The sequence below is a fragment of the Falco cherrug genome, chromosome 6 (genome assembly GCF_023634085.1).
Source record: "Falco cherrug isolate bFalChe1 chromosome 6, bFalChe1.pri, whole genome shotgun sequence".
NCBI lineage: Eukaryota > Metazoa > Chordata > Aves > Falconiformes > Falconidae > Falco > Falco cherrug.
Genome location: NC_073702.1, coordinates 56,222,370 through 56,248,730, shown reverse-complemented (window position 1 = coordinate 56,248,730; position 26,361 = coordinate 56,222,370). Strand labels below are relative to the sequence as shown.

The following is a 26,361-nucleotide window of genomic DNA, read 5'->3' as shown; positions in this document are numbered from 1 at the left end:
AACTTTTTCATTTCTCCCATACCACTGAACTTCTCAAGCTCAGAAATTTCTGGAAGCAGTAGCAAAGGCAACTTAGTTTCCAATAGTTGGAAGCATTTGATGGGAGAGCCAAGAACTTCCATCTGTACAGTGATGTTTCTGTTTACTCCTCCTTTGTGGTCTACAACTCACTAGCTGGAGAAATTCCTGTAGGGCTCCCCTCCAGATGCCATTCAGAGGAATTTCTTACGGCTTGGTAAGACCTCAGACTAAACACACAAACAACCAAAATGAAAATATGTGTGTAATTGCTAATACTTGTTAATAGTCTAAGTTGCTAAGTGGCTAATGGTCTTCAGATTGGGGCAAAGCCTTCCATGGAACCTTCATCACTAAGTACAAGCTGCGAACCTCACCAAAGCAAGTTTATTGATCTTGGATACTTTACTGTATTTCCATGGTAGAGATCTCCTTTATGCCAAAAAGTCTTATTTGTGTCAGGACTTCTTGAAGATTCATTCCAAACCCTTGCTCTAGGTCCAGTCCGCCTGACCCTTATTGGTACCCCAGAGGTTTTTGTGCCTGTTTACACTGTTAGTAGATGCTGAAGACTGACCTTATAGAAATGGTGACCTGTAGTAAACTAAATATATAGAAAATGAGTAGAACTTTATTAACAAATGGAAACATTTAATTAGCCATGGAATGGCTAGGTAAAAGTGTGAAGGATGTTTGCCATTTAATTTAATTTATGGACTAAAAGCTAGACGAGACAATGAAGCAGAAGATTATTTTTCAGCACAGCAAATTGTGGCAAAATACAGAAAGCATACAGTGGAGCTGAATGAGATTTAAGTACTAAAGAGAACTGTCACTGAGAGGAAATGAAAACTGTTTGATGACAGATTAATGTGCACAAAAATACAGTACATGCCATTCAGTCATAAATATTGAGAGGTTAAAGTAGCCAACTGGAATTAACATAAATGTGGAAAAAGTAATCAAAACTAAGAAAAGTATATGTAAGTTATAAAACACCATTTGTAGTAAAGGACTTAGAAATATTCTAGAATATAATAAAAGTGAATGTGAAAATTCCAAGCAAATAAAATCCAAAGAATAAAAGGCTGATTGTGGAGGATTTGACAATAAATAATAAGGTAGTTCTCAATTACATGAAGAATGAAATGACATCAGAAATGCCAAGCTGGGTTAGAGCAGTGGTCCATCAAGATCATTCTGTATTTTTGCCTTTTTCCTATCCAAATTGCCTCTTACAGCTTACTTTGACAATATTTTAGTTCTGTAGCTATGCGGGTAAAGGGGTTTTGTAAATCCAAGAGGAAGTAACCAATACCATGATTAAAGCTGTGTAAATGTGAAAAGTTATGTTCTTCTACTGATATAGGGATGAAATAAACTAACTCCCCCCAGTCAGCATGGGTTCTTAATTCTTCCTGTATAATTCTATTTATCTGAATGATTTTCATATAAATTACTTTCAGAATAACTACTCTACAGTAGACCAAAACTGCAAGTGATATGATAATTCCAGGGATTTCATTTCAGAAACCCAGCTGTCCTGAGGTATCTTGAGGGCTTCCATCTGGAAGCTAATCAGGCAAAAATAAATGTGTTGAAAGTGATACTATTTCTCTTTGACTATTATTCAAAAGGGTTGGGGCTTGTAACCAAGAAAACAGTTTGTACAGCTCAAGTCAGGGAAAACCTAAGTTCTTTTTGAATTATTGACCTTCTAGCCATTTCCCAGAGACCAGAAAGTGCAGAATGCCCTGCTTCAAGACATACATGGATGTGCAATCCCCAAATAAAAAAACTGGGTGGTTTTTTTTGGTTTTGGGGTTTTTCTGCTTTACAGTACAATTTTACAAGCTTTATTGCTTGAAATTGTCAGCTTCCTTGTAATAAAATTGGGTCCATTTTGTGAATAAGGACCTTGAGAGCTAAGTAGAATGTGTTAAGATGTTTCCTTTCCTCAGCATGTTTTTGAGATCTGCAGAAGATACCTGTCTTCATCCTACTGCTGCTGTAATTCAACACAATTATAAAGCATTTAGTTACACAAAGCTAAAATTTTACTGAGCATCCCAATACGTTGCAAACAAACAACTTCAAGCATTAGAGCTGAAAAAAACAACTTTTCTTTTTCTCTTTCTTGGATTAATTAATGTATTGATTTAAAATTATTCTTGCTTGACATGATCTCTTTGAGAATGCCTCCAGGGAGGAGGGAAAGAGGTCATGATATCTGCTGCACTTTGTCAATCGAAAATTGCACAATTCTGACACTATGGAAAGTATTCCCTGATGAATCTTAACCTTAAAAGGTTCCAAACAACATTTCTTTAAGCAAATTTAGTGAATGATTTCGTGCTGTTTCTCTTTGTGTGCTCTTGCACACAACTAGGGTTTCTCAGAACCTAAAATAAAGCCTTCCAATTTCCACTTAAAGGGAAGGGTAATAAAATTTAATTGTGTACTTGAACAGAGCATGTCATTTCCCGTTCATCTGATCAATAATTCATTGATTGCCTGTTGCCTGAGGAAAGTTTTATACATAAATTCAGCCAGTAGGAGTATTCCACAGTGCACCCTTGTCCTGTTCATTAATTATACTTTTCCTGAATTTGGATCACTAGGCTACCAAGGTGACAGCAGATGGTGAGCAAACCAGGCAGGATGCTGAGAGGACTAATGACAGAGCGAAATCTCTTGGACAGTTCGTCAAAGGCATTCTCCAAGCTGCTGAAGGTATTGGAAAAATACGCTGATTGTTTCTCAAGAAAACTGAAGGATGGTGGGGGAGAAGGTCTGAGAGACAGCGAGGAAGAGTTTATTCACTGAGAAATGTCATATGCTTTAAATGTTGAGTGAAGAAACTATAGTCAGCTATCTTCAGACTTTTTTCAAGCAACAGATGCAGTTTATATAAACAGTGTATTTGTAGTTATGAACAAAGACTAGCAGAACATTGAGTATGTTCCTTCAGGATTTTTGCAGTTATTTGAAGAAAAGTTATTATGATGAAGTAGTTAAAAGGGCTTAGCTTTTATTTATTTTCAAACCAGTTGAAAACATGTATTGGGGAAAAAGCTTGATGTAATTTCAGCATTTGGTACCTTAACACTTCATCTTAATTCCACAAAACTACTTCAAAAATACATTACTGCTTGCTGTTAATGAACATCTGCTACTTGGAATTTCCAAGTGACTCCTAACCCTACCTAAGCAGTAGCATAAAGCCAACTCTCTTTCTTCCACAAGCTGATTCCCTGCATTTACAATGCAGTAAAGATTTATGAGCAGAAGTATTGTAGATGGCTTTGAGAAGCAAGACCTATATACTGTATGAGGGTATTAAATAAAATAATGACTGAAAAATATGAAAATTATTGGCAACCACAGACAGACTTTCTACTTGAAAAATACTTATTTGTTCTTTCTTTCTGAAAGCTCCCCCTACAGTACTATTTTCAGTAGTTATGCTTCTGAAGTCCCATCTCATTGAAAGGGAAATCTTCCACTTTTGTCCAGGTGCTATAAAGTACATTTTATATTGCTTTCAACATGTAACATCCCCATACGTGCCCTGTAGCCGAATTGAGCAGCGGTTTAGGATAGCTTTAGGATGTGCAACTTTGACATGAAGTAAATGTGGGAAAAGCAACAATAAAAGGTAAGCAAGTTTTCAAGATAATTTTTAAACAAAAGACCGGATTCCTCAGTTCATGATGAATTTGGGATGACAAGGACTAAACTAATTATTTATTCCTCAAAGTTTATGCCCAGTGTTTGTAACCCAAGCAAAAGTTTCCTTGATCAGGTTTAGCAATAGAAAGTACAGAGTTTGAAGACATTGAAGAGGTGAAATAAATTTATGTGATATCTTAGAAGTAGACAAAGACTTTAAAATCAATGTGTTTGCCTAGAGGCCAAGTTAACTTTTCAAGAGTAGATGAAATATAGGAGCACAGGACCAAAAGATACCTCCTGGGTTGCTGCATCCACTCCCCTGCTATCATAAACTTTCTAACCCTCATCTTCAAAGCAGTTTCCACAAGTACACAAAATCTGATTAGAAGGCAGTTTCAGAACTCATCATAACTACAAACTTTCTCATTTCTAGCTAAAAAAAATATTCAAGTTTAGTTTATCATCATGTTTTCTTTTGCCAACTTCGTCCTTTACTTCAAATAGATTTTCTTCCTTTCCCTAGTGCTCCTTGTCCTTCCCCTACCCCCAACTTATGTTTGTAGAGAAGAATAATATTCCCCCTTTGCCCTTTTTTCCTAGACTAAAACACCTTAAAGCACATTCTCCCAAATCTCTGGCTCACCTTTGTATAATTCCCCTTCCTCTGTTCAAAATTAAGTTCATCTTTCCTGAGCACAGGCAGCAAGCATTGAAATGAGGTTGCTTCACTGTCTTGCACTTCAGTAACATTAAAATCTGCCTATGTCAGCTCTCCTAATACATTCTGGGATAGCATTTCCTTTTTTTCACAGCTGGGTGCCATTGGAGATTCATAATATAGCTGTGTCCTTCTCATTCATACCTTATATCTAACTGGCAAAGCCATAGTTTACAGCTGAAATCTCTCTTGTTTAGTTTACAACCTTGTGTTTTCTACTGATCCTGTCAGATTACTTCAGTTTTGAAGGTCATCCAGTTCTTTCTGCATAGCGTTCCAATTTTACTCAACTAAAACTGTCTTACAGCTTTTCCTCATAAACATATTTTATCAGTAGACTTTCTTTTCTTTTTCCCCAAAATCATTAATGAAAATATTCAATTGGATTTGATAGTAATCAGTATAGTCAGATATGTGCTACCTTTAGGGGGAAAAAAAATAAAAATAAACCAACAATCATTTATTCCACATCCTTTTTTTCACTTACTTTTAAAGCAATTTCTCAGGCCATAGTGGAATTCCCATTTCTTCAAAAAGGGCACTACGTTGGCTTGTTCTCAGTCAAACGGTCTTCTTCCTGGATTTGTCAGGTCATGCACCAGATCTTTCAAGTTTCTAGAATGACAGTTCTCTGGCCATTCCAGCTTGAGTTTCTCAAAATGTTCTTCCTCTGGTTGTGGTAATTTCTATACCCTTACTTCTGATTGCCATCCTCAAGTACCTTCCTGTTCAGGATCACTATCTTCCAAAACTGAGGATAAACTTTCATCTTATGTTGGAGCCATTCATAGAATATTTTAAAATTTGACAACATTTTAACTGCATATTGGCCCCATACCTTCTCTGACTCTGCTCTTTTTGACCTATGAGACATTACTAGATTGTTCCTTAAAAACTTTATGTTCACTTGCGTTATTCTGATTGAGATGGCCAACCAGTTTGGAGGTATTCTTTATGCCCATTCCTTGTCCCCCATCCCTAGATTACAGATTTCTGAAAGTTGTAGTACTTTGGTTCTCTAGGAATGCAGGACTGTATCTGTGGTCCTGAGCTCACTAGTACTTGTTGCCTGTAGGCAACAAGTTTAGGATGAATGCCATGGAAGGACCTATTTCTTTCCACTGACTGAAGGTAGTGCTTGAGTATGGCAGTGCTCAGAAGTACATGATTGTAGATCAGATAGTTGCCTCCCTAAATGTCAGGGAATCAAGGAATTCTTGAAACTATAAAAACTCCTTATTACAAGTGAGAAGTTTGGAGTGATTTGTTATAATGACCATGCTCTGACCATTGACCCATTTCTACTGAACTGATTGCTGACACTTTCTTAACTTCCAAGTACCTGTAGCTAGTTTTCTCTCTCAACTACAGAATATTCCCAGCTTTGCACCTCCTTGTGTTTGTCTATGTCAGTGCATCCAAATCTTTTACCACTACTGGACTCTGAAAGTTTGCAGTATACTAAGACTAGAAATCAAAGATTGTTATGAGAAGAGGAGGATGGAGGAGAAAGATAAAGCTAGGTATGAATTTTCCTGACCCTAATAAAAGCTGAGATAACATATCCATTTTCCCTTTTAAGGTAAATATTCAGGGAGGTTAAATTACTATTTATTTATTCTTAGATTATTTTTTTATGTAAAAAGAATATATGCCTATTCCTGGCCTGAGGTAGCTTAGTAATGATACATAACATGACGCACAGAAGTGATCCATGATCCATTTAAGAGAAACATAGTCTTTTTCTAGTCCTCACTACCCCACACGTAACCACTCTTGATTAAAAATGCAAATCTCAGTTCTTACCACCAAATCAAGAAATAATTAGATTAGAATTTTCTTCGTAATTTGTTCTAAACCTACAGAATGTGTAGATGAAATATTTATTTATTTGAAGTTTGGAAGACAGATTTTAATTTCTTCAGTTAAAGATTTAATTTAAAATATTAGGAAGTAGCCGTGTAACCAGAAACTACTGTTTTGGAGAAATCAGTTACTTGGGAGCCCTGTGCCTATAGAAAGGCAGCAGTACTTCTTAAAATTGAAGATAGAACTGATTGTTGGAAATTACCTAGTTGCTTCTGAACGTGTATATTTTAGTATCTTGTGGTGTGCTATGGCAGAAAGATGTTAGCCAGTCCTTGAATATGGTATCAGTGTACAGCTTTAGCAGTTAGGAATAATTCAACTGCTCCAAACACATAACACATTTATAGTGCACCATCATATGTTCCAGCCTCCATTCCCTTCCTTTCCATTTCTGGATATCTGCTTCTAAACACGAGTGGGTTTAGACATCTGTGGGTGTCTTTTACTCCTCTTCTCTCTCCTTCTTTTTCCAAAACTTCCCCATAATTAATTCTTCCTAGCACTGTTAAGTATGAATACTAAAAATGACATATTTTGAAGTTCTCTAAAAGTAATTTAGATCTAATTTTCATTGCTTGTACAGCCTGCTCCTTAATTCTGTAAGCAATATAACAGATTATCTTCTGCTGTTTCAGCAGTGCAAATTCTTTCTTTCAAGGGGAGGAGGGGAGCAATATATTTCTTATACTGGATATAAAGACTTTTTCACTTTAATTATTGTGCTTAAAAGTGAGCTGTAATAAAAGGTTTGATAAAACATAGAACATTTTCTCATTTGTTACTGATCATTGGATTAACCATCCTTTATATTTCACAGCAGGAATAACCAGTGCAAGTTGCGTTCTACTTGCTGATAGAGTTAATAGGCAGATGCTTAAAGCCTCTCTGTTTTTATTTACTAACTCCCTATGTAACTCGTTTTTTGCCTCCCTGCAGCTGCAAATGAAGATGCTATAAAACTGAATGAGACACTCAGAACCCAAGACAAGGCCTTGGAGGAGAGTCTTCCAGAACTGCAGCGCGAGGCTGACAGAATGATCTCAGAATTGAGAAGCAGAGAGCTGAATATGCAGGAAAGAATAGCTCAGGATGAGTTAAAGTGAGTAGAGACCTCTGTCTTCAACCTCCTAGTGATAACATCTGGCTCTTGTAAATACGATTGTCATCTTTTCCAACCAAGTTTTCAAGCTGGGGCTTACAGAAATGTGAAGGAAAGCAAAGTCTAATACTTCATATCTATTAATGTAGCATTTGCATTTCTGGAAATGCTTACATATGTGGAAAGCAATCCCTAGGAAATTACTTCTCAGCTCCACAGGTACCAGCAATGTTTCTAATAGAATTCTAAGCAATTTTTTTCAGTTTTCAGCTTCTGCTTCAGACCTGATGAATGGCTTTTGCACTAAAAAGCCTGTATAGAAACTTGGAGGGGAGTGGGGGTCTGGGAAATTAATTGGTCTACTAATAAAAATATTATCTGTCTGCAAAGTTTGTCCAGTAGCATAGACATTCAAAAGGATGTATTTTCCCATACACAGAATAGCGTAGATAAGAATATTCCAGCTCTGTGCCACAGTTCAGAAGCCTAAGGTTTGGTTATTTAGCTATTTGTAAAAGTAAAAACTATATATGTACATATAATTATATTGACAGCTTTTTATAAAGCATTTTGCAAAATGCTTAAAACTTACCTGATCCAGAAAAATACTTGGCTTGAAGTTCAAATTTTGGTAGTCTGTTACTTCTGTATCAGTCAGACCAGGCATATTTCTAAAGCTAGGCTTTGCTTAGCATGTCACCAGAGCAAACAGCTAGCAGGTAATCCAGCTGAGCTGCTGCGTGGACCATTGAAGTTGTGATGGCTCAGAAAACTATCTGGGATGGAGGTATTCAGGCCTGAAAATGTCAGTTATCAGGTACATGCATACTGTAAGGAGACATAAATAGAATACAAGATTAGCTAAGAATTCCAAGCAGTATAGAATCAGATTTGCACTGCCTATCTTACATTTTGTAATCTGGATCACTTTCGGAAAATCCTATGATTACAGTATTTCTTCCCATAATTCTGATGGTTCTGCTTTCCTTTCTTTTGATAAAGGATGTATTGCAAACTTATTTTTCAGTAGTGTTTTATTGCTTTTTCTTCTGGTTCCACTGAGCCTCTTCTGTCCGTTCTCCACTCACACATAGAAATAAATGAGGAAAAAGTAGGGATGAGAAAAATGTAGCTAAACCTTTGAAAGTGCTACCTGCAATTTTAGGGCAGACTAGGGGGAGGCCTTTCCAACAAGGTGTTCTTAGTCCACAAATGCTACAGCCAACATGAAATTGTCAGACTAGCCCAATAGCTAGAGTAGGTAAAGGAGTAGGGCTTTTTTGAGGGAAAGAACTTCTTTCCTTCTTACCAGTGTTCCTGAAATGTGCAAAGTAAGTATTTTCATTTCCTGATAAAGGAATATGTTTTATGCTAAGAAATACATGAATATACGTACTGATTTCAATCAAAGTTGTATGGTTTATCTTAGGGATAGGATAACTTCTTCATAGGCAGTCATTGAGACCCAGGAAATTTGGCAGTGAACTCAACAGAATGAGAATTAGTATTGTGGGTTACAGGGTGGGGAGGAAAGGTCCCTAGATAGTATTTTCTGAAACTCTTTTATAAAGTACTGCCTCTTAAAGAAAAATGTCTTAAAACTGCTTAAGTAATATAGTAAGATAGTGGATAGGATACATTCTACAAGGAAAAAAGATGAAGAAAAATGAATCTTTCTTAAAACTCTGTGTGCATGCATGTGTGTGGATCACTATGCTCACATGTATTGTTATTCATATAGGAATATTTACTTTTTAATAGCTCTGCAAGTCTTGTGATCACTTGAAAGTAGTTAATCATGTTTACTCTTTGGTGAAATGTCTTTTGGCAATGACTGTATTCTGCTTTCAAAATTCCATCCAAGAACAGAATGACAAGGATGGGTGGATTCCTCTTACCTCCCCTATATTTTCTGAAGTCTCAAAAGTTAAATGAAGACAAATTAAGTAAAGTCTTCTTGCTTTCATAGACAGCAAAACTTCTCTAACATGTGCAGCTTTTTCCCTCATTTATTTTCCTTCAGACTTTTCAAATCCAGTCTGTAATCTGATTGCCTTCGTGTACTGAAGTGGCGCGTTAGTCAATAATTCCTCTCTAAAAAGAGCATGTTAAAAATACACCAGTTTCTGTCCTAAACCAACCTGATTTTCATACTTACGAAAAATATCTGTCAATATTTTGTAACATTCCTAGACATTTTCTTGGACGCCACTGAGTTGCTATCAAGGGATGCTGAGCCAGAAATCTATCTTTGTATTTAATATGCTGAATAGCTTTATTTTTGTGTGATGGCTTTTCAGCCACTGTGGACTTTATCATCCAATTTCCTGTAAGAATGCTCTGCATAGCTCAGCCACGCAGCATTTGAAGATACGCCTCCTGTGTTTTGATATTGCTTCCTGATATTTTCATTTTTGTGTTTGGAAAGACATTGGACAGTTGGAACACCTTATCCATGCTACTCATGATGTTATAGTCCTCTTTTTGTCTCTAGATAGGACAATTCTAACATATGTAGACTCTTATATGTATACAGTTTTGGGGTTTTTTTTAAATCATTTTGTAATCAATTTCAAACCCTTCTTTTGTTGCCTTGTACTTATTTTGAGGATTCAAACCGTACAGCATTCCAGGTGTTACGCCAGATCTGTGATTGTTTCTTCTAACACTTCAAACATTTTGTATAGTTTTGTTCTTTTTCTAGGAAGTTATCCAGTGGAAGTAGCACATGTTAAATGTACAAGATAGTATTTCAAGAAATGTACAGTCTAGTCAGAGAAATTCTGGCACGTAAAGCAAGGGATTACATGGAGCAGATTTATTGCCTTGTACCTCCTTAGAAAGAGCAGAGTGGGAAAATGCACAACAGGTCAATATGGAAGTGTTATCTTTAGAGAACCAATGGGGAATTTTGAGGCAAGCTACTGGACAGGTAGGTGTTTTGGACTGTACTATGAGACAAGGACATTAAAAGCAAATCCTGTGTCTTGTACTATTCCTCTAGTATTGCAGAGTCATAAGGGTGTCAAAATTTGCTAGAAGTGTAAGACAGTAGCTGCTTATACGAAGAACAATGGAGGAGGTAAGGGAGAAATTCTGAATTCCTTTCTATTCTTCTTCTGTGACAGGTTGTCAATACTGGGATTTAATTTTTGATTAAATATTTTGTCCTCAGAAGTTGCAAATTCACAACACCATATTTTTTTTCCATCAAAACCAAAGGCAGGGCAGAGGGGTAAAAGTCCATCTCAGAAAATCCCAAAGCTAAGGTCAAGGGCACAATTTGGCTTTCCTTGGCTCCAGTTCAGATCCCTCATACAAATTATGCCCAGTGGCAGCTCTCTTTTCCACCTCTCAGGTATTTTATTTTTTTGTGTGCATTTATTTATGTGTTTATTTTTAGAAGGTTTCTAATGGAACTGAGTATAGACTGGCCAAACTGCAGTGTTTTTCAGAAAATACAGTTCTTTTTTCCACACAACTTCTTCAAACACTTTGCCATAATGAGACAGGAAGAAAAACTCCATCTGTTCTAGGTAAACGTGTGATATATTTCTTCTGTAGGTATTATCTATCCTACAGACTCCTGTTTACTTAGGATTTTTCTTTACCTTTAAATCATTGTTTTGGAAATGCCTCTTTTTTTTTTTTTTTTTTTTTTTTTTTTGTCTTTCCCCCTTCCCCTGTCTTTGTCATATCATTGCATTAACACTGTTGTTACATGTTACATGACACTGATTCAATGGCAGGCAAATGACAGGGCATAAAGACTCCAGTACTCCATCCTTTAAAACTGGGTGCAGTGCCTCTCTGATGATCAACATTGCATCCTGTGCCAAAAGCAGGCACCTGTGAACTATCTATTTCTGTGTTGCCAAAGTCCTATAAAAATATCCTAGAATTTGTTTTAGATAAGCAAAATTCTTTGGCTACTGGAAGTCATAAATCCAAGGATTCTCGGGGTTGTTTATTGCACAGGAAAGTATTTGTGATTTTTGACTGTTTGGAGCAGCCTGTCTGCCCCAAGGCATCTTGAAATCAGGTGTATCTACATACCCTCCTCAGTGCAAGGTAGGAAACCACTTTGTCACATGTCACATGACCGTGAATGAGGGAAATCTTTTTGTCAAGTTGAAGTGTTTCAGAAAACATTGCTTTACTAGTCATATCTCAAGAATGGCAACTTACAAAAAAAAAAAAAAGAGAAACATTTTTCAGTGGCGAATATTTGAATATTTTCTACGTCATAAATAGGACCTTAGCGGCATTTGAAAACCTCTTAAATAAAGGGCTTAAGAAAACTGTTGTTTCACTGTCTTAAGCATGTGTTCTCTTGAAAGTTACTTTGAGATTTAATTTAGAAGTCTATTTCATTTGCATGTTATTAAGAATATTCAGATTATCCACTGTAGGGAGTATGAGCTGAGTGCCTTCATGGATGGCCATATATTGCAGGAATGCAGAAGATCTTTTGGACAAGGTGAAGAAATTATTTGGTGAGCCCAGTGAGAAAAATGAGGACCTCAAAAATAAGGTCCGGGACGAGCTAGTAAACTACCACACCAAAGTTGATGATGCTCGAGATCTGCTAAGAGAAGCTACAAGTAAAATTAGGGAGGCTGAACATTTATCTGCAGTCAACCAAAAAAATATGACCATGGTAGAGGTGAGTGCTGACAAGTTGTATCCTTGATTACTTGGAGTCTGATCAAAGTTTGAAACTTTGCATGATTAAATCTTGACACAAAAATATAACTAAAACAAGAATATTATTAAAATACAACTATATCTGGTGTAATTAAAAGAAAACATGTTCCTTAGAATGAGGGAATGCGTTGGCTTTTAAAAGTAGAATTACTTCACAGCTTTATCAAAATAACATCATCTGCTTTTAAACACTGAGTGGAGGGTGCATTGGATTATTATTCTGGAGGAAATTGAATTCATCCCAGTATAAATAGTCATGTAAAATTCAAATCCTGTGCTCAAGACTTAAATAGGAGTTCAGTTATAATCTTTGCTGTCATATATTTGCTCCTAGAAAACTTACACTTTCATCTCGCTCTCCTGCCCCTGGGAAGAAGACTGAAGGGGGTATGTGGATATTACAGAGTAATAAATCAAGCTATCCTCTGTACTTAGTAGCTGTTATAAATGATCTCCCTCATAACAGAGGGGTCTGCTTGTGATTTAATTTAAATTGCAGAGACTTAAAGAGCACATTGTACTGTACATTAACAAGCATTTAACCAAGACGTAAAGAGCAGAGCCAACCTAATGAAGATAAATGTTTCAACTTTGTTTGTACCTTGGTGAGCTTTTACCTCATGTACAATGATGAGGTTAGAGTTCCGAGACCCGAGATCTCAACAGAGACTTATGGGCTTGATTGAATTAAGGAAATACATTGCTGTAAAGAAGTTAGATGATCTCTGTTCTGGGCATTTTCTTCCCAAATATGGATGGATAAAGGTTAGAGAAATTACCTGCTATCTCAGTTCTTAAAATATGCTTGCATCACAGTATCAGAGTGCCTGAAAGGCACCCTTTCCAGCAGTCCTGCCCACCTGATTGTTTTGAGGAGTTCTTTTGCTTTATTTTGTCCAAGAAGCCATCACAGTGCTCTTAATGCTAGAAAGCCACGGTCTCCTATCAAAGTAATCTGTGACACTCAATGGATCTTGCATGGGAAACTGCTAGTTCCTTACTCAGAAGTCCATCCTTACTATACAACATGCAGTATTTTTACTAGTTGGAAAATCAAGAATCCTAAGATTGCTTCTAACCATCATCTTTTATTTTACATTCAGTAGTTAGCGAAACACCAGTGGATGTAAATAGGAAAGCAGCAGAGTATTTTGTTAAATTTTGCTTACGTAGCCAGAGAAGGTAGTTGTCAAAATGAGGAGCTTGCACATCTGGGTAAAGAATAGGATTTCTGACTTCTTCCTGATTCATTCTGCAATAGTACTACAGTCAGTTACCTCTGCTACAGAGCCACAAAACACCTACTGTGTGGGAAAGGGGTACAAAACTTGTGACAGGAGGACAAAGAAAAGATAACTTACATTACATATACTTTATTGTCACCACTATCTTTGCTCTGAAAGTTCAGAGAATTCCACAAGTGGCATTGTGGTATGGTGAAAAAATGCAGTCTTGTATTGGGATGCTGGTATTTGAACATGAGTTCCAGTAAACAACTCATTTTTCTTTGTGTGAACACATCCTATAGAAAAAGAAGCAAGCTGTAGAAGGTGGCAGACAAGATGTTGAAAAAAGTTTGCAGGAAGGAAACGAAGTCCTTAATGAAGTCAACAGACTTGCAAATGAAATCACCTTAGCGATAGAGGTGAGTGCTATATTATACTTATCTGAGAATTAGTACAACGAAGCATCATTATGGAAGCAAAATAGATAATTAAAGTAACACCTTATTTTTCTTTTTATTTATCAATGTTGGAATATTTGAATTGGAAGAAATAATTTTTCTGTTGCTAATCTGGTATATAAAATTATTAACTTTGAGATTTAAGTGATTCATTGGATTGCAAAAAGATCATAAGCTCATAATTTTTCATGGACTCTGCCTTCTTTTATAAATATGGTATTCTGATAGTACTACTGACTCTTATCTTTTCAATTGCAGATGCAACAGACCCATTCACAATCTCACTGCAATTCTGTGATCTAGACGTAGATTTATCTGCACAAAAACTGTGTGTGCACATCAGAAGGAAGCTTCAGAAATAATTTGTTGCCTGTGGCAACAATTTTAAGTCTAGACAGACCAGGGAGAAGAGAGGATTGTACTCTCATTTTACATAATGCGTTTGAAAATTCTGCCTTAAAAGTTTTATCAACAGAGTTTAAGATCAATGCCTTAGCTCCACACACACAAAACAAACAAACAAACAAAAAAACAACCAAAAAAAACCCCCGACACCTTGAAATATCATTGGTTCATTCTGGAAATATTTTAAGCTTGCATTGAAAATTTTTATAATGAATGGAAATATAGCTTTTGGAGAAAATGGGAAAGGAAACACTTTGAGACAGCTTACTGGAACAGGAATAGCAGGCCTTCAAAAAGTATAGTTCTTAGTAAGATACTTGAATAAGCAAAAATACATTGGAGTCACTGAAAGGGTCCTGAAACATGAAACTTCCATCACTGGTTAGTTATTACTGTGAAGCACGATGACAATTTATGTATGCATCCACATTTAAGAAAGAAATCCAAATTAGACTTTATATGCTTTTAAACTGTGCAGTTCCTTAATTGTAAAATGAAAACTACAAAGCTTAAGAGAGGCAAGTAGCTCTTGAGATACTGTTTTGTCTCCCTTCTGCTCTGCAGTCCAGCCATTCGTTTATTCTTTCCATATTAGTTCCCTGAAGTCTTAATGCATAGGTAAGTTATGAGGTAATACTTCACAAGGAGAAAAAAATATATATAAAGGGCTACAGAGTGCCTTCATTCAGCTGCTTGATTGCCTTTCTTTTGTCATTTTCAGTATGTAGAAGGTGTTGCAGATAAGATACAGCCAATGTCTGATCAGCTGAAGGACAAAATAGATGACTTATCACAAGAAATTCGTGACAGGATGCTTCCAGAAAAAGTGTTGCAAGCTGAGAACCATGCAGCACAGCTGAATGAGTCATCTGCAATACTGGATGGGTAAGGGAGCCATTCATTGCTAATGATAAAATTATGAAGCAGGTTTGTGAAATGGCTTGACAGAAATTGAAGGGCATTCCTCTTAGGCTTCAGCATCTGTCACTGGGAGTATACAAATAACCAGTGTTCTGTGTGAGTATACAGTTGGTCAGTTTATGTGTGTACCACTTGTAAACTGTTTCATACATCTTGTGATGCTTATAGGCTGCGTTAACTACAATCTGCCCTCGGATGTGCTCATAGCACAATTTAACTTACTATATCCTTACTGCTATGTTGATGTGAAAAACAATTAACTTGGTCTTACAGAGCCTACTATGTGTTTTCAAAAACATTTGTTAAAAACAAGCAGTATTTTTATTTTTAAGATGACCATTTTGGTAGGAGACCCTTATCGTGGTGCTAATTTGTTTAGTGTCAGAAATCCCTCATAGTGAGGGACAGTGATCCCTCTAGTGGTTTCAAAACACTTTCACAAAATGAGTAGGTGTCAGGGGCCAAAATGCTTAAACCTAAGTACAGAAACCAGTTTCTGTTTACCACTGTCACATTCCTAAATATAAGCGAGAATTGTGGTGCTCTTGGCTTATATGACCACAGCCTTCTCAGAAGAATGATACTTTATAACTCATCATTAATATAGTTTCCTGCAAAGAATAAAAGGTAAGGGGTATTTTTTGTTTTGTTTTGGGTTTGGTGGGGGAAGGTGTCTTTTGTTTTGTTGTGGTTTTTTGCATTTAAGAAAGCAAGCCATAAACAGCAAGTATAATTTGCAACAGGAATACTCAGAAATAGAACATGGATATTCTGCCTCTTTGACCTGTCCCCAGCATAGCTTCTCAAAAACACTGCATGAATAAAAAAAGAGGTATTTTTTTTTACCATCAGCGATATGCTCGTTGCTTGCATCTTTTAGATCTGCCTGAAGATTTTAATATGCCAAAGACTTATGAGCAGATGCCTAACGCATTTTCTTCTTGCCAGCATCTGTAATTTTGAAGAAAAGTCACAGAATTATCTCTGATAGCGCCTGATACTTGCAAAATTACTGGCTTCATATGCAGTGTAGTCAAACTACTCTAGATACTCAGTCTAATTTATGGTTTGAGGAGTAAATCAAATGATGGTAGCAGTGGTTTCCTGAGTAAAAAGGATTTCAAAGGCACTATTTCTAGAAAAACATGGCTTTTGTAAACGGTACGTGTACTGTCTGATTAGGCCATATCAGTCTGTGGTACACCTCCGGGCCCAAAGTAGACGACTAGCGTCACATCCAACCACAATACTGAATTTGGACATAAATATCCAAATACATGGAAAGTTGGCATGGAGGAACTAAGAAGTAGAGAAAACACAGAGATAAAAGAATACTTTGCTTGTTTAACAAAATGTTGGCAAAACATAATTTGAGATAGAGGTTTTTAACTATGCTAAATAGACTTTTATGGGTGCATGCATGTCCTTCTGTCTTAATGCAGGTTGACAGCTTGGCCTTAAGATGCTTAGGGTAGTGTTTAAAGTAACATTTGCTGCAGGGTAACAGTACAATGTATATGTCTGTCTGATCCAGACATCAACTTCAGTTTGTCAAGATTTATTTTATAGATAAATAGATTTATTTATCTATAAAAAAGATTTATAAAATAAAGGTACAAAAATGCAGAATCAAGGCCATTAAAAATTATATCTAAAAGCAAATTTTTCAAAATTAAAATTTCTAATGTTGTCAGACAGATACATCATTTCCAAGGACAAAGAAATACCAAGGTGCTATGTAACCCTGCATCAGGATAAAGCTGTTTATTTTGTGCACTGACATTAAACAGTCATACTTTACAGGAATATGCAGTCTCTATCTGTCTTAGGAATTCCAAAAAGTATCTATCTCCACAACCAGCACTTGGGTGTTTTTCAGTTAATACTGAATTTGCTGAAAAATACTATTCCATCTTCCAGGAGAAACTGAATGACAGCCCTTTCTCTCCAATCACCCTCTAAGGCATCAAATGGTATATTGATTGATGGTGAGGATATTCTCTTGAGAGTTAGAACATTGAACAGTTCATTAATTTAACCTAGAAAAAATTGTTATTTTTTCCTTTATATGAGGAGGTATTAGTACAGGCTTCTCCCTTACGGCTAATCACCTGCTCATGAGTAAATGTCATTGGTATTTGGCAAATTCAGTTCTGTTCCATTCTAACCAGAAGGGATTTGAATTATATTTCTGAGGAGTACTTGAGCTACTAGCTAGATAGCTGTTCTTGGCTGTGCATTTCTCTAACAGAGCATCACAAAAACCTACTATAGCCTAGTGAGCTCCATCTGTAGTTGAGGAAGGAGATAGGCTTTTCTAGGAGTGATGCAGAGGCAGCTCGGTATTCTGTTTCTGCAGTAGCCTAAAGGGAAAATTTCTCCCTCTATTAACTACACGTGGAGTCCACAGAGTATACCTTCCGTCCCCTTTGTCTTTCCTGTTGCATTTTGTAGGAAACATTAAATACTCGTTGAAGCAAAGATTGGAGCCCAGCTGTCCCTGTTCCCCAGATAATAGATTAATTACCAGGTTAGAGAATGAATTTTTCTTTCTTCCACACATGCTGTCTCAATAACTGAGTATTCTGTACAAGCTGGAACAGGTCCAGCAGAAGTAATCCTTGCCTCCCTTATATTGCCATACCCCTTGATGATAAGCATTTCCCAGAGAGGCAAAATTCAGAGTTCAAATCCATTCTTGTCCAGTTTAAGTGGGGATTTTAGCCCATTTATCCTTTATTTGGTAAAAGCATCGTACGCTTCAGGCATAATGTATACTGAGATAGATGTCTTCAAGTTAATTCTGTAGGTGCAGTACTTCTTTGTAGAAAATATTTGGAAGTTTCATAGATAGAGAGTGCAAGAAAAGTGATTTCTCCAGTCTTCTGGCTAGAAATTCCCCTGGAAGGTGGTTAGCTGAGCTCCAGTTCCTGTACGAGGAAATATTACTTGTTTATAATTAGCTTTTAATCTAATTATAGTTATTAGAATGGAGGATTCCATTCAGTGTGAAGCATTATTGTTTGGTTTTCATTTTGGTCAGCAGAATTAACATTTAGGATTTGGTTTAGACAGTGAGAACTCCTATGAACCTGACATTTCTAGGTTTGGGAGCCAGACCAAGAAATTAGTTATTCAGAGAGTCTACTTTAAAACATGCCTGTGATGATCTCCCATGTTCACACAGTGCAAAATTCATTATGTTGCCTGGCTCAACACATAACCTATGAACCCACATTATGAATATTTGTTATGTAGCATATACATAACACATACAGTGTTAAGCACTGCCTGCCTTATCTCAGTGTCTAATCTATTTTTATCTCACAGAACCTCCTTATTTAGTGAACATTGGGGTTTATGTCTTTCTGCATAGATAAAATGTGAATTCTATTGAACACATAATACCAAAACTCCTGAAATCTGAAGTGTAGCATTGTGCTCTGAAGAAATGCCCTAGAAATAGCCTTAGAAATACAGGCTGTTGGGTTTGAAAAAGTAGGATACTATGTTCTGTTGAGCTCTGATAGCAGGTTTCATGGTGTGTTTACTTTTCTCATCCCAACAGAATCCTTGCTGAAGCCAAAAACATCTCTTTCAATGCCACACTTGCTTTCAATGCTTACACTAACATCAAGGATTACATAGATGAAGCTGAAAAAGTTGCCAAAGAAGCCAAGGCTCTTGCAAATGAAGCTATGCAAGCGGTAAGAAAAATAAGTAAATTGGGCAGAAGCTTAGATTTTCTGTGGAACTGTGCTACACCTTATCTTAGATCCATGTTTTGCCATCTTACGAGTTTATTTAGACACCCTTGCCACCATAGATTCTTTTTTTGGGATTAGGAACCTATGCCCCTGTGAGAGCTACTTGTACCTTCAGACTACATCCCTATTTGTTTCTAACTCTTGTTACTTATTTTACATTCCTTTTTTGTTTGCTATTCTTCCTTCCTCTGTCTTCTGCTTTTCGGTCTCTGTCTATGGCTCAAGCCAACAGCTTTGGGTAAGGAGTGTAGGTCATTTGATACTCAGTAAAGTTAGTTTATATTTAGTGAATGTTTTGCACATATCTGAAGAACTCCATACCTTAATTAACTCTTCACCCTTTAGTTACATGAAAACATTCAAAGGAATTTCTCTGCACATAGGATGAGCTGTGTGCACCTGGCAGAATTCTAGAAATGGGGAATTGTAGGAGGGGAGAGGAAGATTTTATTCATAGAAACCATACAGCTTCTGTTGTATGTATATAGAAACCACGCAGAACTCTGCTGTTTTTTGCAGAGAAATCATATTCTCACTAGGAGGTACTGCATGCAAATTTTCGAAGAAAAAGAGAGAACTTTCAAAAAATAGGATTGTAAGATAAAGCAAGCACTCCAGCCTGAGACATAATCAGAAACTCAGCTCTTTACTGTATATACTGTGAGCAGAAGACATTCTGAGCATAGCCAGAATTATTTTTTATGTCAAATATCAAAGGGGCTGATGGCTGATATGTGGAAGTCAGTCAGAGAGTAGCTGATGTGCACTTCACAGGCACACAGAAACATGAGGAAATGACAGTATAATATGAAATTGCCAGACCCTATATTTGATACAGAAACATATAAATAAGCAGAAGCAACTTGTAGTTACATCACTTGTATGTGAATGAAGGTAGCTTGTGGAGAGCTACTTCAGTCACATGGATCATGAGAACAGCAAAAGCAATCACATGCTGTAAAGGTTTGTATTTATGAGAGGGATAAAGTGATCTAGCCACTGCACAAAAGTTTTAATATTCTTAGGTTGTTTACATTGACAACTTCTATTTCAGATAACACTAATTATTATATTTCTCTCTTGAAACATTTTCACCTCACACATTAGTATGCATTAATTCTCTGTAAATAGTTGTTTCACCAGTAGTACTAATTACACTGCAGAAGTAAATAAGGAGCTGTGGATTTATTTTTTCCTTTTCATTAGGATTTAATAGAGATAGCTATCTTTTGCTGCTTTGATGACTCAGTGAGTGAGGCAGGAGACTGTTTCAAGGATTGAATAGGAAAGAAAAGACATACAGCAGTCAAGAAACAAAGCAAGCAATTACAGTGTGGCTACAGAAGAGTATGTATCAGATGGTGAACTGGCTGATTATACCATGGAGAGAAAATGGATATATAGTTTGAAAGGGATGAAGGTGGAGATGGACAATATGATGTAAACAGAGGCAAGTGAGTAGCAAGGAAAGAGACTAAGTTATTATTAAAGATCAGATTTTTAGCATCTCCATTGCATGTATTATTGAGAGCTTTTGTTGTTGTTATGAGCTTGTATATGTAACAGAGATCTAGTTGATAAAGAAGAAAATGGAGGCAGCTGCTGCCTGTTAAATGTGATTGACTTAATATAGAGTAGAGGTAATCAGTGGTTTACCATCAAATTGTTGCAGAGCAAGGTAGATTATAACCATTATCTGGTAAAAGATCATGTGAGGGTTTGGGGCCAGATTTTAAAGTATGTTAATTGTGAAGTGCAATCATCATTTCACTAATCTATTTTTCTGTTTTTATGCAAAGACTGTTGAATGCTTGCTTATCCTAGGTGAAAATCTTAACTGCTAACCATGTACATCAGGCTCCCCCTTTTGTGCAGGCCCCAAGGAACTTACATTTAGCTGAGCTTCAGCATGAGAGCAGGAGTGCACCCTTACTCGGGGCTATCTGGAGCACAGTGGTTCAGGCAGTCCCCGAGAAGGCAGCATTTGTGGATTTGAGCCCCTTCAGACTGAGAAGCCCCTAGAAACTGTGTCCCCTCCTTTCTGAGAAGGTGCCCTTTGGGGACCCTGTGTAGAAGATAGAGATCATGTCTTTCCCCTCCTTTTGAAAGATGGACCCGTGTTCTCTTCTTTATGAGAGCAGCTGTGGGTTCCTGTCTTCTGTAAAAGACTCTGATCTCCAGATTCTGGCAGATAACTGAGAAAAGTGCTGTAGCTCACATGCATCCCTAAGCCTAGCCTTTCCCCTTGACCATTATTAATGCTGGAGCAGGGGGAGGAAGTTTTCCCAATAGCAGCAAGCTGGTGCATGAACTAGAGATGGTAGGAACAGGACTAAAGCGGTATCTCAGGGGTTGGTTGGGGTTTTTTTGGTTTGTAGTGGGAAAATTATATTGTTTTCAAATTAAGCTAATGTTGCTGAAAGCAAGAATGAAAAGATGCTTAAAATCCATAGTGATTACAGCAAGCCTGGTAAATAAGTCAAAAAGAATGTATTAAAAATATGACAGAAAAATTCCTCCCAAGCTTTTTATGGTGGTTTTGCTCTTCCTTTAAAAGCAAAATAAATTTATCACAGATGAGAAATCTCTAGTATTCAAGCAGCTTCAACATCCCATTACTTATCCAAGGCTGCAGAGAGGAGTCATGTTAACAGATCCAGCTTGTCTCACAGATTAGAATCACAGTTTTACAATACATCTTGAAAAAGTTGATTATTCTTAGTCTTTTTGGAAAAGTCTTAGAGGGTGGTAAGTGGAACCACGGGGGACGTTAGGTGTTTAGGGGCTAATTCCTTCCTTGGTTTTGACTTTCTTTGTAGTGGTAGCCCAACAGTTACATTGGATGTCTAGGTTGGTAATGACATAAAGCTGCCTAGCCATCCTCCTTGTGAGGATTTCCTGAGGTGCAAATCATTTGTAAAATTTTGGTACTTCAGAATGCTCAGCTATCTTCAGGACTGGTGAAAATGTGAGTAGCTCTAACCCTTGCATAGGTGAAAACTTCCAAGCATGTAAGTGTATGTGAAAAGAAAATAATTTATTTTAAGAATAAGGTGGAACTATTTTTAACCGATGTGAATTAGCACTTCGGTCTATAAAATGCCATATATGTGTGTAGGTTCAAGTATGTGATCCTCAAAACTGTCCCAGTGCATTTACATCCATGCTTGGAGCTGTACTGCATATGACCAAAATCACCAACATTTCAGCAGATCTGGACAACATGGTGCCTACTTCATGTTTACCTTCATTCATGAAAACTCAGAATAAAATCCTTTCTGCAAAGTCCTCAGCAGCAATTAGTCTGATAGGTGCTCACCATGCACTGTCGGGGGAGTCTTTGCAATGCTGTGACTGTGGCTGATCTTATTCAAACTTGCAGTATGTAGCACATTTCCCTGTTAATGTGGTAAGTCAGTGATTCACACAGTCATTCCTGGGAGATCTGGAGGGATCTCCATCACAGAGGAGTGCCATAACCCACGAGGCTATGGGCTGAACTGAAAGCTTTAGGCCACGTCTGGAGAAACTGGGCTGTTTAACAAAAAAAAAGTGTTCAAGATTCATTGAAATACCAGAAATGGGAAGACAGAGGAGATATTCTTCCAAAATTCTTTCCTTACCCAAAATTCTCTGCTAAATATTAATTCATAGAAGTTTTCTTAATTTGATGGATTTTTTTCTTTTGCTGTTAAACTTCATTAAATTTTTTGCTAACTCATGGATAGAAAAAATCAGACTATTAAGGATCATTTATCGTTTCAGTGGCAGCATTTTGCATTATATTACAGCAACACTTATGCCTCTAAACCATGATTGCGGTTGCATTGTTTGGACACATAATGAAATCCCATTTTTGCCATAAAGTGTTACAAGCACTCAGACTATAGGGTTCACAGAGGGAGGGTAGGGGGCATGAAGAGTGGCACAGGCAGAGGAAGGTACTGTCCCCAGGTTATGGGTACTCTAGAAGATGCAGATTTAAAACAAATTAGATTCCTGAGAATCTGTGATTTTCCAATTTATCCTGAATCACAATCTTTTTTTACTTTTCTTTTTTACAGCAGGTGCCCCAGTTTAGAAAACACTATCAAAGACCCTTGTCTGTCAGTCTATTACATCATAAAGGTGTTCATCATGACCCAGGTTTGCCACAAGCACACAAACTCACCTCACACAAAGCCAGAAAATGTTTGATTTTTTTCAATATTGACTTCTTCATAATTCAATGCCTTGTGAGACATTAGAAAAGCTAGCAAAAAAGTATTTTTTACATCAGATGTCTGGATTAATCCTTCTTTTCAAAATTATTTTGAAATAAATATAAAATAAAGCTTTTAATCAGTACAAGTGTATTTGTCTCTGAAGGGGCTTTTCTAGTATTAACTTTATGCTGAAATCTGTCTCTGACTAATTGTCAGCACATGCTCAATTATTGTCCCTGATTTGATGAACTTCTTGGCTTTGTATATTAAATTTGGTCTTCCAACTTCATTTTATTGAATATAAACTGCTTAATCAGCCAGACAACCATGTCTAGTCCTTTAACAGTAATAACAATCTTTATTTTTTAAGTCTGTGGTCACAGAGTGATCATACCATGGGTTCTGTTGCTACTGGGGAAAGAAATATAAAAGTATTACCTGATTTGAGAGGTGCATCTGCCCCAAAATCTGGCCAAACAGTCTTCCTTCAGGAGCTTTGCTTAATTTGGATAGTCTTTTTTTTTTTCTCTTTCTATATGTATTTTTCTATTACCAATGCTACTTGTATTATGTGATAAAGAAAATCTGTAGGAAACTGATTTTGTTCATCTTTTGAATGTATAGTTTCTGTTGATGGTGAAAAGAATTTGTGTACACAGCTTAATATTTCAGGTGAGCTTGGAAATATGGCAGTCATATCGGCCTTACTTTTTAAAATCACTTAGCCTGTGATGAAAGCTAAGCATAGATTTACATCCCGTATGAATACAAGGAATCTTTAATAGCTGTATCCCTGTGACATAGCAACATATGCCATGAGATATCCCATAACAAAAAAAACTGGTTCTCAATTTTGAAAGTAACTAAAACATTCCCTAAGATTTTTTTAAAAGAAAATGAAATGGGCAAGTCCAACATACAGTTTTTAAGTGTTATCAAAAAATCAACAGATTCAGTAGTATGTAAAATATCACCTCTGGGCTTGCTCATTATATAAATAATGAATAGCAATAATAACTGTGTCATTTAATTGACACACAGTTAATTTTTGAGTATATGTATCTGCCCTGGAAAATGAAAAGTAGCTGCTTCTTAATTACTTACTAGTTACAAGGCTATGACCCATGACTAATATAGAATGTTATCTGGCTGTCAGGAGTATTCTCAAAGAAATGTATTCAGTATGATGTGTGACCTGGGTTCAGTCTTACAAACTGAACAGTAAGTGGTTCAGAACCCAGAGCATTTCCTACCAACTGAAAATACTAATGTACTTTAGAAAAATCATTCTATTTATTGATCAATCTCTGCACTGAAGATAGAGATGGATGTTTTTCAAAAGAAAGATCTTCAAGTAGCATGAAATGGTGAAGGATGGTTATTCAGTAATAAAACTCTTTCAGATTAACTTCAGTTTGCCCTTCTTTTTAACTCTATTTCTTATCTATCATATTTTCTTTACTGGCCTAGCAATTACGATTCTTGAATTTAACCACAAAGGAGACTCTGTTGTCAGTATTAAAATTTGGATCATCAGATCCAGTCTGGCTTCTAAAGGTACTGTAGCTGCTGTTAGGGAGAAATATTGTATTACATGGTATTGTGTCTGCAGCTGGAGGGAGAACCCCCTGTTTAAGTTGAAATATCTTCTTGATCAATTGTTTTGGTCAAAGTTGTGCTCCTAGAGTCATACCTGTTTCTTTAACCCTATAAGCATTTTCTCTTTTTATTAAAGTCATCACTGGTATTCCAGAGATCTGGCTTCCAGTTAAAACAAAAGGAAATTAATTAGAGATATTTTTTTTTGTCTGCTACAGACCAACATAATGGCCATGGGATAGAATTCAGAGCACACTGACATTCACTTTAAAATTTAGATGATTGTTCACTTATATCATCTTCATATATCTTTTAGGACTTCAGACTTTCCTGTATGTATGACACTGCTTCTTTTTCTACAGACATCTGGTCCTCAAGAATCACTGAAGGATGGTGCCAAGAGCTCTCTTCTGAAAAGCCTCAGGGTCCTTAATGAAGCCAAGATGCTAGAAAATGATGTTAAAGGTATGTGCAGTACATGGCATTCAGGCCCGTTAAATACAAGAAAAACAGGAGACTGCTATGCTTCCAGTATGAAGAAGCCATGTAAGTAGGAGAAAAGTGTAATTCATTATCTGATTGAAACTGAACAATGTAGCAATGAAGAAGATTCTCATGGTTTGGGTGCAGGTATTATGTAGGTGTGCAGATGCTTGTCCCCTCTGTTTCTTGGACAGGAAAGCTGAGGACAATGGAGCCTTGGTCTTCTCATGCCAACTACAGTAAGAGCAAGAGTAACCGGGGAGGAGAGTGGGGTGGAATTTCTGGTTTTGATTTACTAAATGCTGTAGCAGGAAATTAGTACAAAAACATGCCCAGCATTAAACTGTTGTTCTTATCAATACAGAAGCAGGGTTTGCAACGCCAGTCAGAGATACCGAATCTCATCAGAATGCTTAGGGGATTGTGCCAGGAACAGGAAGCATGGGGAGGTAGAATGAAGATGTTTGGCAAACAGAAAGTAATGGGAGGGAATTGCTAAGCATTTTCTTAAAAAGATGAAACTAAAAACAAGTCTCTAGAGAAAAATTACTATTTTCACGCGCACACACACAAATTTTTATTCCTAAAGCATAAATACATGTCTAAATGCAGCTCAAACCATAAATTTTGTGGATTCCAAACCAAACATTTGGTTTCCCAGTGAAAAATAAAGTATCTTTAATTTCTATTCAGTATTTTCCACTGGGGAAAAAATATGTTTTGCATCAGCTGTTTAGTGAGTTGTAAAAGATGGTAATTCAGGTCAGACTGTTCTTACTACGGCCTTAGTATTTTCTCATCAATAAATGAGAGTATTATTGGTGAATGTCATAGTGGGAGAAAACAGGATGGTAGTCAGTATGGACACATATGAGGTGTTTCATGCAAACATGAATAATCAGCTGCAGAAATTCAGGATGAGGAGAAATTGTCGGGGTAGCACTTCTCTAGAATGAGACTAAAGAGAAGCATGAATGATGTGCTGGGTAGAGGTGGAAAAGGCAGATGTCACAGAGGAGTGCATGAATCAGAGCATGGCTTTCCAAAACACATGAAACAATCCTTTTACTTTCTGCAGAGTTTCTAGTGCTTTAGTGAAGTTACTGGCTACAGTGCTGAGCACTGAACTTCATGAGGGCTGAGGTGGTTTGCAAGGCCTGGAAGAGGAGAGATGAGGAGAAAGTATGAAATAATTTAAATCTGTAGACTGA

At 36.8% G+C, this 26,361-nt stretch overlaps 1 protein-coding gene across 1 annotated transcript in view; it reads left to right on the top strand.

Annotated features, from left to right (window-relative positions):
- Window positions 1-26,361, top strand: part of LAMA2 (laminin subunit alpha 2) — a 377,271-nt gene that overhangs the window by 286,213 nt on the left and 64,697 nt on the right. The window contains exons 35-41 of the mRNA XM_055714667.1: window positions 2,640-2,751; window positions 7,217-7,379; window positions 11,835-12,045; window positions 13,615-13,731; window positions 14,897-15,060; window positions 18,665-18,803; window positions 25,030-25,132. Of these exons, the coding sequence (XP_055570642.1) occupies window positions 2,640-2,751; window positions 7,217-7,379; window positions 11,835-12,045; window positions 13,615-13,731; window positions 14,897-15,060; window positions 18,665-18,803; window positions 25,030-25,132 (1,009 nt within the window). The remainder of the gene's footprint in view (window positions 1-2,639; window positions 2,752-7,216; window positions 7,380-11,834; window positions 12,046-13,614; window positions 13,732-14,896; window positions 15,061-18,664; window positions 18,804-25,029; window positions 25,133-26,361) is intronic.